The sequence below is a fragment of the Oncorhynchus tshawytscha genome, linkage group LG16 (genome assembly GCF_018296145.1).
Source record: "Oncorhynchus tshawytscha isolate Ot180627B linkage group LG16, Otsh_v2.0, whole genome shotgun sequence".
NCBI lineage: Eukaryota > Metazoa > Chordata > Actinopteri > Salmoniformes > Salmonidae > Oncorhynchus > Oncorhynchus tshawytscha.
In genome coordinates, this window is record NC_056444.1 from 78,596,666 (window position 1) to 78,610,808 (window position 14,143).

A 14,143-nucleotide genomic window follows, 5' to 3' on the forward strand; every position below is an offset into this window, starting at 1 on the left:
TAATACTGTGCTGATGATACTGTACTCTGAAGCTATGTTAAATCTCTGCTCTCTCTCCCCCTCTCAGACATAGCCCACACCAGGGGTCCAGTGGACGGAAGTCTGTACGCCCAGATAAAGAAGCGTCTCTCAGCCCCAGGCTCTGGCTCCCTGACCTCCACCAATGGCAGTCCAGCAGGCACCAGCGAGGAGAGGCCCAGTCAGAGCCAGCTGCTCTCTCCCAGCTCTGACTCTCTCACTCACTCCGGCCACTCGTCTGCCCTCCCAGAGCATCCAGAGGAGTCCAGAGGGCTCCCGCCACCCACCCGGCAGGAGAGAGAGGACCTGGACCGACTGCTGGGGGGCATCGAGGGGGAGAGGGATGGCCTGGACAGAGAGAGGGAGACTGCCATCCTGGACGATGGGGACTTGTCGTCTGAGCATACAGGCACCCTGAGGCTCGACCGCTCCTGTTCTTGCCGGGTGGGCTACCACTCCCAGCGCTGTGCCGAGCCCGGCTGTGACCGACTCCACCTCATGTCCAGTGGCTACTGCCGGGACAGAGCTCCGGGCACCAACGGCCACCCTGGGTCACCGCCCTTGACTAACCCTGCCACCGTCCCCTCACACATGGACCTGTGTCAGCACTACAGCCCACACCCTCAACCCCATCAGGCCCTGCCTCCCCCTGACCTGGTATGGAACCGCCAACAGGGCCCTCCACACTACCTGCACCATGAGGGACCCTCTCGTCACCCCTCTCTGTGCCCCTATCCATCCCAGGACCTGACCTCTCACCCCCACACCCTTCATCCCGGGCGCCTGCTCTGTAGAAGTGATGACTATGGTCCGTACCACCACCCTCCCTCACACACACACCATCACCCTCACCACCCCAAGTCCTCCGGGTCCTACCAAGATATGCTGCTGCTGGACGGCATGCCACCCCCTGGCTGCCCCTGCCGGGACTGCCTCATCAGGAGGGAGGATTCAGCCTTCCACAGCCTGCGGCTGGAGCGAGGAGAGAGCTTCCACTGGGACAGAGAGGCAGAACTGCAGCATCGGGAAGCAGGGCTAAGGAGAGTAAGGGAGTCTGAGCTGCCTAGAGGGGCAGAGATGCACTGGGAGAGGGAGGCAGGGGGACTGAGAAGAGGCAGGGAGATGTCACTGCACTGGGAGAGAGACAGGGAGGCAGAGCTCCAATGGGAGAGGGAGAGAAAGGCCGACTATTGGCACCGGAGGGCCTACAGGCTTCAGGACCACGAGCTACCTGCCTTCTCCTTTGACCCTCTGCCGTCTGGCCACCCTGCGTACCCAGAGGCGTCTTGCTCCCACGGCCACGCCCACCTGGACCTGAAGTACAGCAGCAGCAGTGGCTACCAGACCCCGCACCAGGTCTGCCTCTGCTCCCACTACCAGCCCTCCCCCTCTGAGAGCAGGGGTTATGCCTCAGGTTACCAGTCTGAGTCCACCTCCCCTCTGCCCCCTCCCTCCACCCTGTCAGGCCCCTGCAGCCACACCAGAGGGCCAGCAGACCACCACCCCGAAGCCCACACTCAGCAGTTCCCATCTGAGAGCCAGACAGGTGAGACAACCCCCACTGGGGGGTTGTATAAGATGATTTCATGAAATACATTTCAACCAATGTAGGAAATCATTATTCAACTGACAGTTCTGTCACATAAAGTCATTCTCTCTGTTCACTGTCTTCCATAAGATGGAAGGGGGGTGAGTGAGAACGTGAGTTGGCGGGACCACATCTCCCAGGGTTCCTTCAAGAGGATGCATCCTTCAAGAGATGTCCCGTGTTCCACGCCCTCTGACCTCTCTAGGCCGCCCACCCCTGTTCTCACCAGCAGCCCTCTGTGCACACAAGAAAGGTGCCTATTTTGCTGTCTTCTTTTTAACATCTGCAAAAGTCACATATCAGAAATTAAACATTCCAACATTATTTATTTATTTGATTTATTTCACCTTTATTTAACCAGGTAGGCTAGTTGAGAACAAGTTCTCATTTACAATTGCGACCTGGCCAAGATAAGTAAAGCAGTTCGACACATACAACGACACAGAGTTACACATGGAGTAAAACAAACATACAGTCAATAATACAGTATAAACATGTCTATATACGATGTGAGCAAATGAGGTGAGATAAGGGAGGTAAATGCAAAAAAAGGCCATGGTGGCAAAGTAAATACAATATAGCAAGTAAAACACTGGAATGGTAAATTTGCAATGGAAGAATGTGCGAAGTAGAAATAAAAATAATGGGGTGCAAAGGAGCAAAATTAATTAATTAATTAAATACAGTAGGGAAAGAGGTAGTTGTTTGGGCTAAATTATAGGTGGGCTATGTACAGGTGCAGTAATCTGTGAGCTGCTCTGACAGTTGGTGCTCAAAGCTAGTGAGGGAGATAAGTGTTTCCAGTTTCAGAGATTTTTGTAGTTCGTTCCAGTCATTGGCAGCAGAGAACTGGAAGGAGAGGCGGCCAAAGAAAGAATTGGTTTTGGGGGTGACTAGAGAGATATACCTGCTGGAGCGTGTGCTACAGGTGGGAGATGCTATGGTGACCAGCGAGCTGAGATAAGGGGGGACTTTACCTAGCAGGGTCTTGTAGATGACATGGAGCCAGTGGGTTTGGCGACGAGTATGAAGCGAGGGCCAGCCAACGAGAGCGTACAGGTCGCAATGGTGGGTAGTATATGGGGCTTTGGTGACAAAACAGATTGCACTGTGATAGACTGCATCCAATTTGTTGAGTAGGGTATTGGAAGCTATTTTGTAAATGACATCGCCAAAGTCGAGGATTGGTAGGATGGTCAGTTTTACAAGGGTATGTTTGGCAGCATGAGTGAAGGATGCTTTGTTGCGAAATAGGAAGCCAATTCTAGATTTAACTTTGGATTGGAGATGTTTGATATGGGTCTGGAAGGAGAGTTTACAGTCTAACCAGACACCTAAGTATTTGTAGTTGTCCACGTATTCTAAGTCAGAGCCGTCCAGAGTAGTGATGTTGGACAGGCGGGTAGGTGCAGGTAGCGATCGGTTGAAGAGCATGCATTTAGTTTTACTTGTATTTAAGAGCAATTGGAGGCCACGGAAGGAGAGTTGTATGGCATTGAAGCTTGCCTGGAGGGTTGTTAACACAGTGTCCAAAGAAGGGCCAGAAGTATACAGAATGGTGTCGTCTGCGTAGAGGTGGATCAGAGACTCACCAGCAGCAAGAGCGACCTCATTGATGTATACAGAGAAGAGAGTCGGTCCAAGAATTGAACCCTGTGGCACCCCCATAGAGACTGCCAGAGGTCCGGACAGCAGACCCTCCGATTTGACACACTGAACTCTATCAGAGAAGTAGTTGGTGAACCAGGCGAGGCAATCATTTGAGAAACCAAGGCTGTCGAGTCTGCCGATGAGGATGTGGTGATTGACAGAGTCGAAAGCCTTGGCCAGATCAATGAATACGGCTGCACAGTAATGTTTCTTATCGATGGCGGTTAAGATATCGTTTAGGACCTTGAGCGTGGCTGAGATGCACCCCATGACCAGCTCTGAAACCAGATTGCATAGCAGAGAAGGTATGGTGAGATTCGAAATGGTCGGTAATCTGTTTGTTGACTTGGCTTTCGAAGACCTTAGAAAGGCATGGTAGGATAGATATAGGTCTGTAGCAGTTTGGGTCAAGAGTGTCCCCCCCTTTGAAGAGGGGGATGACCGCAGCTGCTTTCCAATCTTTGGGAATCTCAGACGACACGAAAGAGAGTTTGAACAGGCTAGTAATAGGGGTGGCAACAATTTCGGCAGATAATTTTAGAAAGAAAGGGTCCAAATTGTCTAGCCCGGCTGATTTGTAGGGGTCCAGATTTTGCAGCTCTTTCAGAACATCAGCTGAACGGATTTGGGAGAAGGAGAAATGGGGAAGGCTTGGGCGAGTTGCTGTTGGGGGTGCAGTGCTGTTGACCGGGGTAGGAGTAGCCAGGTGGAAAGCATGGCCAGCCGTAGAAAAATGCTTATTGAAATTCTCAATTATGGTGGATTTATCAGTGGTGAGAGTGTTTCCTATCTTCAGTGCAGTGGGCAGCTGGAAGGAGGTGTTCTTATTCTCCATGGACTTTACAGTGTCCCAGAACTTTTTTGAGTTAGTGTTGCAGGAAGCAAATTTCTGCTTGAAAAAGCTAGCCTTGGCTTTTCTAACTGCCTGTGTATAATGGTTTCTAGCTTCCCTGAACAGCTGCATATCACGGGGGCTGTTCGACGCTAATGCAGAATGCCATAGGATGTTTTTGTGTTGGTTAAGGGCAGTCAGGTCTGGGGAGTTCTAAATTTCTTGAATGGGACATGTTTATTTAAGATGGTTAGGAAGGCATTTAAAAAAAATATCCAGGCATCCTCTACTGACGGGATGAGATCAATATCCTTCCAGGATACCCCAGCCAGGTCGATTAGAAAGGCCTGCTCGCTGAAGTGTTTCAGGGAGCGTTTGACAGTGGAGGTCGTTTGACCGCTGACCCATTACGGATGCAGGCAATGAGGCAGTGATCGCTGAGATCTTGGTTGAAGACAGCAGAGGTGTATTTAGAGGGCAAGTTGGTAAGGATGATATCTATGAGGGTGCCCGTGTTTAAGACTTTGGGGAGGTACCTGGTAGGTTCATTGATAATTTGTGTGAGATTGAGGGCATAAAGGTTAGATTGTAGGATGGCTGGGGTGTTAAGTATGTTCCAGTTTAGGTCGCCTAGCAGCACGAGCTCTGAAGATAGATGGGGGGCAATCAGTTCACATATGGTGTCCAGAGCACAGCTGGGGGCAGAGGCTGGTCTATAGCAGGCGGCAACGGTGAGAGACTTGTTTTTAGAGAGGTGGATATTTAAAAGTAGAAGTTCAAATTGTTTGGGTACAGACCTGGATAGTAGGACAGAACTCTGCAGGCTATCTTTGCAGTAGATTGCAACACCGCCCCCTTTGGCAGTTCTATCTTGTCTGAAAATGTTGTAGTTTGGAATTAAAATGTCAGAATTTTTGGTGGTCTTTCTAAGCCAGGATTCAGACACAGCTAGAACATCCGGGATGGCAGAGTGTGCTAAAGCAGTGAATAGAACAAACTTAGGGAGGAGGCTTCTAATGTTAACATGCATGAAACCAAGGCTATTACGGTTACAGAAGTCGTCAAAAGAGAGCGCCTGGGGAATAGGAGTGGAGCTATGCACTGCAGGGCCTGGATTCACCTCTACATCGCCAGAGGAACAGAGGAGGAGTAGAATAAGGGTGCGGCTAAAAGCAATAAGAATTGGTCGCCTAGAACGTCTGGAACAGAGAGAAAAAGGAGGTTTCTGGGGGCGATAAAATAGCATCAAGGTATAATGTACAGACAAAGGTATGGTAGGATGTGAATACAGTGGAGGTAAACCTAGGTATTGAGTGATGAAGAGAGAGATATTGTCTCTAGAAACATCATTGAAACCAGGAGATGTCATTGCATGTGTGGGTGGTGGAACTAATAGGTTGGATAAGGTATAGTGAGCAGGACTATAGGCTCTACAGTAAAATACGCCAATAAACACTAACCAGAACAGCAATGGACAAGGCATATTGGTCCAGTGAATGGAGAGGTTGGTTGGGGGTCACGGCGATTTAGACAGCTAGCCAGGCCATCGGTAGCAAGCTAGCATGGGATGGATGTCATGTAAGAATATATTGCATACCTCTTTAATATGACTTTCTGTTTGTTTCAGCCTCAGTGTAAGTGTGCACTCACTAGTTGGATCGACTGACATAGTCAACAGTGACTGTGAGTCTGTCCAGTCTCAGGATAGGCCCGGCAGTGCTGCTGCTCAGGGGTCGCAGGTCAGCCAGCAACACATCCCTGACCCTTTACAGTCTACATCCGTGACACCCACACCTTCCCCCACCCAACCCAACAGCCGCTGGACCACACTGACAGCAACACAACCTCCCTCACCCTACCAGCCCCAGAACCACAGCGCTACATCTTCACCCTACCAGCCCCAGAACCACAGCGCTACATCTTCACCCTACCAGCCCCAGAACCACAGCGCTACATCTTCACCCTACCAGCCCCAGAACCGCAGCGCTACATCTTCACCCTACCAGCCCCAGAACCACAGTGCTACATCTTCACCCTACCAGCCCCAGAACCACAGCGCTACATCTTCACCCTACCAGCCCCAGAACCACAGCGCTACATCTTCACCCTACCAGCCCCAGAACCACAGTGCTACATCTTCACCCTACCAGCCCCAGAACCACAGTGCTACACCTTCACCCCACCAGCCCCAGAACCACAGTGCTACACCTTCACCCCACCAGCCCCAGAACCACAGTGCTACATCTTCACCCCACCAGCCCCAGAACCACAGTGCTACACCTTCACCCCACCAGCCCCAGAACCACAGTGCTACATCTTCACCCCACCAGCCCCAGAACCACAGTGCTACATCTTCACCCCACCAGCCCCAGAACCACAGTGCTACATCTTCACCCCACCAGCCCCAGAACCACAGTGCTACATCTTCACCCCACCAGCCCCAGAACCACAGTGCTACACCTTCACCCCACCAGCCCCAGAACCACAGTGCTACATCTTCACCCCACCAGCCCCAGAACCACAGTGCTACATCTTCACCCCACCAGCCCCAGAACCACAATGCTACACCTTCACCCCACCAGCCCCAGAACCACAGTGCTACATCTTCACCCCACCAGCCCCAGAACCACAGCGCTACGTCTTCTCCCCAACAGCCCCAGAACCACAGAGCTACATATTCACCCCACCAGCCCCAGAACCACAGTGCTACATCTTCACCCCACCAGCCCCAGAACCACAGCGCTAAATCTTCACCCCACCAGCCCCAGAACCACAGTGCTACATCTTCACCCCAGCAGCCCCAGAACCACAGCGCTACATCTTCACCCCACCAGCCCCAGAACCACAGCGCTACATCTTCACCCCACCAGCCCCAGAACCACAGCGCTACATATTCACCCCACCAGCCCCAGAACCACAGTACTACACCTTCACCCCACCAGCCCCAAAACCACAGTACTACACCTTCACCCCACCAGCCCCAGAACCACAGTGCTACATTTTCACCCCACCAGCCCCAGAACTACATTGCTACATCTTCACCCTCAACTACAACCGGCCAGCCCAGCAACCACTGCCACCCTGCTACACCCACTCAGACACCCACTGAGAAAGCTAGCCTAACTGGTCCAAAGACCACCCATCCTACAGAGACTGCTGTACTGCCTCCTGTTGCCCAGCCCCAGTTCCAGTCCCCCAACCCTGTACCTGGAGCATGTCCACTCAGGAAACTGACCACAGAGGTCCCTAAATCCAGCTCCACCCTCACCTCGGCCCCTTCCTCCCCCCAGCCTCCCATCAGCAGTCTAGAGGGGTTCCCCTCCTCAGAGCCTCCTGTGCCCGGCTTCGCCACCCTGGGCCGGAGGTTGATGCTGGTCACTGAGCCCCCAGGACCCCTGCAGCACCACCCTGGCATGGAGGGCAGCACCAGTGGGCACTCTCCAGCCCCTGAGGTACACACCACCCCCACATTCCCCATCTCTGCCACCGGCTGCTATCCCCCATCAGTCCCACATGTGCCATACTTGAGCTACACTGCTGTCACCATCCCCCAGTGCCCACTCCCAGAGAAACGGGGTCAGTCTGCCCAGCCAGGGTCGCCTAATTGCGGGGTGAGGACCCTGAGGCCAACCCCCTCACAGCACCATGTCACCTTCTCTCCAACGGTGGGGGAGATGGCGCCCCCTGCAGGCCAAGGGGAGGGAGTGCTATCTCTGGAGAGTGAGATGGCAGGCAGAGTCAATGTTACGTTTGTCCAGGACAACTCACGCTTCTGGTACAAGCCTGGCATCTCCAGGGACCAAGGTAACTTCAGTTACTGTTTTACTTTTCATAAAGGAAGCAGACTGTTATGCGATATGCATGAACATTTTTCATGTCTATTTTCTCTATTCCTGTAGCCATAGCTGCGCTGAAGGAGAGAGAACCAGGGGCCTTTCTCATCCGGGACAGCAACTCCTTCCAGGGAGCCTATGGCCTGGCGCTGAAAGTGGCCACCCCGCCCGCTAACCTCAACAACCCCAGCAGCAGAGGTATGACTCAACGACTACCCCTTGCCTACGTCTCAACCACCTAGATTTCTTCGACACAAAGCACTTCAATTTCTGCTAGCTAGTAATGTTCTCCCTGTAACACACACACACAGTGGTCGATCCATTGGAGCAGCTGGTGCGACACTTCCTGATTGAGACGGGCCCCCGTGGAGTGAAGATCAAAGGGTGTCAGAATGAGCCCCACTTTGGTGAGCTGTTCATAATGAATAGGATGCTCTCCGTTTTGGGCTACATTGTTCGTTTTCAGTCATTTCAAGTGATATGTTCTATAGTTGTTCTGCCCAATGGAGATTTTAGTCTAATTGTGTGTGTGTGTGTGTGTGTGTGTGTGTGTGTGTGTGTGTGTGTGTGTGTGTGTGTGTGTGTGTGTGTGTGTGTGTGTGTGTGTGTGTGTGTGTGTGTGTGTGTGTGTGTGTGTGTGTGTGTTCCACAGGGAGTTTGTCTGCGTTAGTATACCAGCATTCCATCACTCCCATCTCTCTGCCCTGTTCCCTACGGATCCCAGAGAAAGGTCAGCAGCAACATCCCAACAACCCATTATGGACTATAATGAGTTAGCCTACTGAAACTCAACATCCCAACAACCCATGATGGACTATAATGAGTTAGCCTACTGAAACTCAACATCCCAACAACCCATGATGGACTGTAATGAGTTGGCCTACTGACACTCAACATCCCAACAACCCATTATGGACTGCAATGACTTAGCCTACTAAAGAACCAGTCCACACCTAAGTAAAATAAGCAGTTTTATAACCATTGATGCTAAGTACCCTCTCACAATCAAATCACGAGACAATTTGTGCTGAAAATGCAAATAATTACTGACTTCTGGCCTGGTGTGAACATTTCCAGCCATGCCCTCCTGATGGAGACAAAGTATATGATGCCCTCTTGTTTACATCTCCGTGTTGTAGATCCCATTGGAGAAATGCAGGAGCTGCAGTCGACTGCTAGTAACATGAGCACAGCTTCAGACCTACTCAAACAGGGTGCAGGTAAGTTCCATGAATCAGTTATCATAATGTTCAATCACTAATGGCTGCATTCCTGCTGTTGTTGGTGAGAGACCCTGTTGTGTGTGACATCTATGATCACCACAGTGCTCTAAAGTGATCCCCATTGTTACATCCCTGTTTGTCTGAGTGGTAACTGTCCCGCCCCACCCCCTCTCTTCTCCAGCCTGTAATGTGCTTTACCTGAACTCTGTGGAGACTGAGTCACTGACCGGACCCCAGGCCATCTCCAGAGCAACCGGAGCCACCCTGGCACAGAACCCCCGGCCAGCGGCCACAGTGGTCCACTTCAAAGTGTCCTCACAGGGCATCACACTGACCGACAGCCAGCGCAGGTAACATGACCACTGACCAGTTCATATTGCCTAAATTTCTGAGGCCCATCACCCATGTTCAGTATATCATTAGCGATAAGTAAAGAAAATTGGAAGAAAGGTTTGCATGGATGTATTGTGGTAGATGGTTGGGATATCAATGGTCACACTGAATGGTCTGTCTGTCTGTCTGTCTGTCTGTCTGTCTGTCTGTCTGTCTGTCTGTCTGTCTGTCTGTCTGTCTGTCTGTCTGTCTGTCTGTCTGTCTGTCTGTCTGTCTGTCTGTCTGTCTGTCTGTCTGTCTGTCTGTCTGTCTGTCTGTCTGTCTGTCTGTCTGTCTGTCTGTCTGTCTGTCTGTCTGTCTGTCTGTCTGTCTGTCTGTCTGTCTGTCTGTCTGTCTGTCTGTCTGTCTGTCTGTCTGTCTGTCTGTCTGTCTGTCTGTCTGTCTGTCTGTCTGTCTGTCTGTCTGTCTGTCTGTCTGTCTGTCTGTCTGTCTGTCTGTCTGTCTGTCTGTCTGTCTGTCTGTCTGTCTGTCTGTCTGTCTGTCTGTCTGTCTGTCTGTCTGTCTGTCTGTCTGTCTGTCTGTCTGTCTGTCTGTCTGTCTGTCTGTCTGTCTGTCTGTCTGTCTGTCTGTCTGTCTGTCTGTCTGTCTGTCTGTCTGTCTGTCTGTCTGTCTGTCTGTCTGTCTGTCTGTCTGTCTGTCTGTCTGTCTGTCTATCTATCTATCTATCTATCTATCTATCTATCTATCTATCTATCTATCTATCTATAGGGTGTTCTTCAGGAGACACTACCCAGTCAACAGTGTGACCTTCAGCAGCATCGACCCCCAGGACAGGAGGTGGGCACTGGAGCCAGCCAGCACAGAACACAACCTAATCACAACCACAGTCAACCCAGATATGACAGATAGGCTGTAGATCCTACTGAATACTGAGATGTTATTGAAACCAGTGCCAGGCAGTATCACATCAGTACTATAGCCTCAATATAATGGAAACATTCTGACCACACAGTATTACATCAGTACTATAGCCTCAATATAATGGAAACATTCTGACCACACAGTATTACATCAGTTCTATATCCTCAATGTAATGGAAACATTCTGACCACACAGTATTACATCAGTTCTATATCCTCAATGTAATGGAAACATTCTGACCACACAGTGTATCTACACCATCCATTTAAATAAGAGAATACAGGCATTTCAATCATCACCCTATTTCATTCATCTTGCTGTAAACCTGTGCATGGATCTGTATGAGCTTGAATTGTGTCAGGGAATAACGAATAACAATAAAGATAAAAAATAGCATGGCTGTATACAGGGAGTACCAGAAAGGGTACAAGGTAATTGAGGTAGCTATGTTAATATAGGTAGAGGTAAAGTGACTAGGCAAGAGGATAGATAGACAGTAGCAGCAGCATATGTGTGTGTGTGTGTGTGTGTGTGTGTGTGTGTGTGTGTGTGTGTGTGTGTGTGTGTGTGTGTGTGTGTGTGTGTGTGTGTGTGTGTGTGTGTGTGTGTGTGTGTGTGTGTGTGTGTGTGTGTGTGTGTGTGTGTGTGTGTGTGTGTGTGTGTGTGTGTGTGTGTGTGTGTGTGTGTGTGTGTGTGTGTGTGTGTGTGTGCGTGCACGAGTGTGTGAGATGGAGAGAGTGTGTGCGTGTGTGCATGTGAGATGGAGAGATTGTGTGGTATGTGTATGACTGGGTATTGCAGGCCTTGGCTGTGAACGTAAGCTGTACCTATGCCTCTGTGCTTCTTTGAGAGCTCTGTCTGTCTCTTTGCTTCAGGTGGACTAACTCAGACAGCACAACTTCTAAGTAAGTGCTCTACGTGTCTGGACATGTTGGTTTTGGAGCACTTAATGTGTGTTGACAATGTTTGATTACCTGCATGGCATCTTATTGCTTCGGTGCCTTGGCCGTCATCCCGGTAAATATCTGTGGATCATGAACACAGACTCAAATTAATGTTCACAAATATCCATGCTCACAGTTCCTGTTTTATGCCAATTTACGAAATCTGTGGGGTTTGATGATTTAAAAAAAATATTGTATTGTAGCTTAGGAGATATTATGCTAACGTGATCCACCATCCTGAACGCTGGTCTCTCATTTCGTTTCACTTCACTGAATCTGAGAGGGCGAAACAGAATGGAAGCTTGTGAGATCAGAATGGTTGAACAAGGCAAATATTATCCTTCCAGGTCGTACCTTCTACTACAGTAACTGTAATTATCTGGCCCATACTTTAGTCTCACCCTGTTTCCTTCTCAAGAGTTGATCAAAGAGGTCTCAGTCGTCATATCAAACCAGTAAGAATGGGCATCACCATTTCTGAGTAAGTGTGTATTTCTCCCCCCTCTATCTCTTTCCTTTACCCTCTCTTTCTCCTCCTCCTCCTCCTCCTCCTCCTCCTCCTGTTCAATAGGGTGTTTGGGTTTGTAGCCAAGAAGCCAGGCAGCATGGCAGAGAACGTGTGTCATCTGTTTGCCGAGCTCGACCCGGAGCAGCCTGCCTCAGCCATCGTCAACTTCATCAACAAGGTGATGTTAGGGCCGCAGCGCAGGTAGAGAGACAGAAAAGGACCAAGCCAGGGACCTGTCACCACAACAACACTGTCACAACTCCTAAAGAGAATCCGGAGGCTACAGAAATGCTTTACAGACCCATAAAGCACCAGTGGTGGTGGCATCTTTTCAAAGACTGAGTTTTGACCCCAAAGGCTCAACATTTTAAACATGACTGCCATTTTGAATTATAATCTAAATGTAATCGTTGTTTATATTCTAATGTCTATAATGCCGCCATTGATAGTTGCCTTCGAGATACCAAAGCTTTGTTGTCACTTGTTAGTCAGTAATCTAAGGTATCAATAAGTAGCCTAGTCTACCAAAGATCTTGCCTCAACCCTGTCACTCTCCCTTTGACAATCATAAGTGTAAGTCAAACACAATGTAGAAGATGATATAGTCCTACAGCAGGCTACAGTAGACTACAGTAGATTACAGTAGGCTACATTAGGCTACAGTAGATTACAGTAGGCTACATTAGGCTACAGTAGATTACAGTAGGCTACATTAGGCTACAGTAGATTACAGTAGGCTACAGTAGACTGACTACATTAGGCTACAGTAGATTACAGTTGGCTACAGTAGACTGACTACATTAGGCTATAATAGATTACAGTAGGCTACAGTAGACTGTAGACTGATTAGGCTACAGTAGATTACAGTAGGCTACAGTAGACTAACCACATTAGGCTACAGTAGACTACAGTAGGCTACAATAGGCTACAGAAGACTGACTACATTAGGCTACAGTAGATTACAGTAGGCTACAGTAGATTACAGTAGGCTACAGTAGACTACAGTAGGCTACAATACACTGACTACATTAGGCTACAGTAGATTACAATAGGCTACATGTATATTACATTATGCTACAGTAGACTACATTAGGCTACAGTGGATTACAGTAGACAACAGTAGACTGCAGTAGACTGACTACATTAGGGTTCAGAAGGGTATGTTAGGCTACAGTAGATTACAGTAGACTACAGTAGATTACAGCAGACTACAGTAGGCTGCATTAGACTGACTACATTAGGCTACAGTAGACTACATTAGGCTACAGTAGATTACAGTAGGCTACAGTAGATTACAGTAGACTACAGTAGGCTGCATTAGACTGACTACATTAGGCTACAGTAGACTACATTAGGCTACAGTAGATTACAGTAGGCTACAGTAGACTACAGTAGACTACAGTAGGCTGCATTAGACTGACTACATTAGGCTACAGTAGACTACATTAGGCTACAGCAGGGTATGATATGCTACAGTAGAAAGTAAAAGTGAGAAACGTCTATTTGTAATGTGCAAGCGACAAAGTGTATGTGGTTAGGGTATCAATGTGTGTGGAGGCTAGGAGTTAGGGCACAGATATGGTAATGTGGTGGAGGCTAGGGGCTAGGGCACAGATATGGTAATGTATGGAGGCTAGGGGTTAGGGCACAGATATGGTAATGTATGGAGGCTAGGGGTTAGGGCACAGATATGGTAATGTATGGAGGCTAGGGGTTAGGGCACAGATATGGTAATGTATGGAGGCTAGGGGCTAGGGCACAGATATGGTAATGTGGTGGAGGCTAGGGGCTACACAGATATGGTAATGTGGTGGAGGCTAGGGCACAGATATGGTAATGTGGTTGAGGCTAGGGCTAGGGAACAGATATGGTAATGTATGGAGGCTAGGGGCTAGGGCACAGATATGGTAATGTGGTGGAGGCTAAGGGCTAGGGCACAGATATGGTAATGTGTTGGAGGCTAGGGGCTAGGGCACAGATATGGTAATGTATGTGGGGCTAGGGCACAGATATGGTAATGTGGTGGAGGCTAAGGGCTAGGGCACAGATATGGTAATGTGTGGAGGCTAGGGGTTAGGGCACAGATATGGTAATGTGATGGAGGCAAGGGGCTAGGGTACAGATATGGTAATGTATGTGGAGGCTAGGGGCTAGGGCACAGATATGGTAATGTATGTGGAGGCTAGGGGCTAGGGCACAGATATGGTAATGTATGTAGGGGCTAGGGCACAGATATGGTAATGTATGTAGGGGCTAAGGTACAGATATGGTAATGTGGTGGAGGCTAAGGGCT

At 49.4% G+C, this 14,143-nt stretch overlaps 1 protein-coding gene across 4 annotated transcripts in view; it reads left to right on the forward strand.

Moving 5' to 3' along the window:
• LOC112235199 (tensin-2) overlaps nucleotides 1-13,026 on the forward strand; it is a 60,200-nt gene extending 47,174 nt beyond the window's left edge. For 3 of the 4 annotated variants that reach the window (XM_042299710.1, XM_042299709.1, XM_042299712.1), the window contains exons 18-28: nucleotides 68-1,564; nucleotides 1,697-1,859; nucleotides 5,716-7,892; nucleotides 7,988-8,119; nucleotides 8,233-8,328; nucleotides 8,574-8,651; nucleotides 9,061-9,141; nucleotides 9,326-9,494; nucleotides 10,246-10,314; nucleotides 11,274-11,303; nucleotides 11,914-13,026. In XM_042299710.1, coding sequence (XP_042155644.1) covers nucleotides 68-1,564; nucleotides 1,697-1,859; nucleotides 5,716-7,892; nucleotides 7,988-8,119; nucleotides 8,233-8,328; nucleotides 8,574-8,651; nucleotides 9,061-9,141; nucleotides 9,326-9,494; nucleotides 10,246-10,314; nucleotides 11,274-11,303; nucleotides 11,914-12,055 — 4,634 coding nt within the window. In that variant the 3' untranslated portion in view covers nucleotides 12,056-13,026. The remainder of the gene's footprint in view (nucleotides 1-67; nucleotides 1,565-1,696; nucleotides 1,860-5,715; nucleotides 7,893-7,987; nucleotides 8,120-8,232; nucleotides 8,329-8,573; nucleotides 8,652-9,060; nucleotides 9,142-9,325; nucleotides 9,495-10,245; nucleotides 10,315-11,273; nucleotides 11,304-11,913) is intronic. The other variant, XM_042299711.1, reaches the window with a different exon arrangement.
• Nucleotides 13,027-14,143: the final 1,117 nt, after the last annotated feature.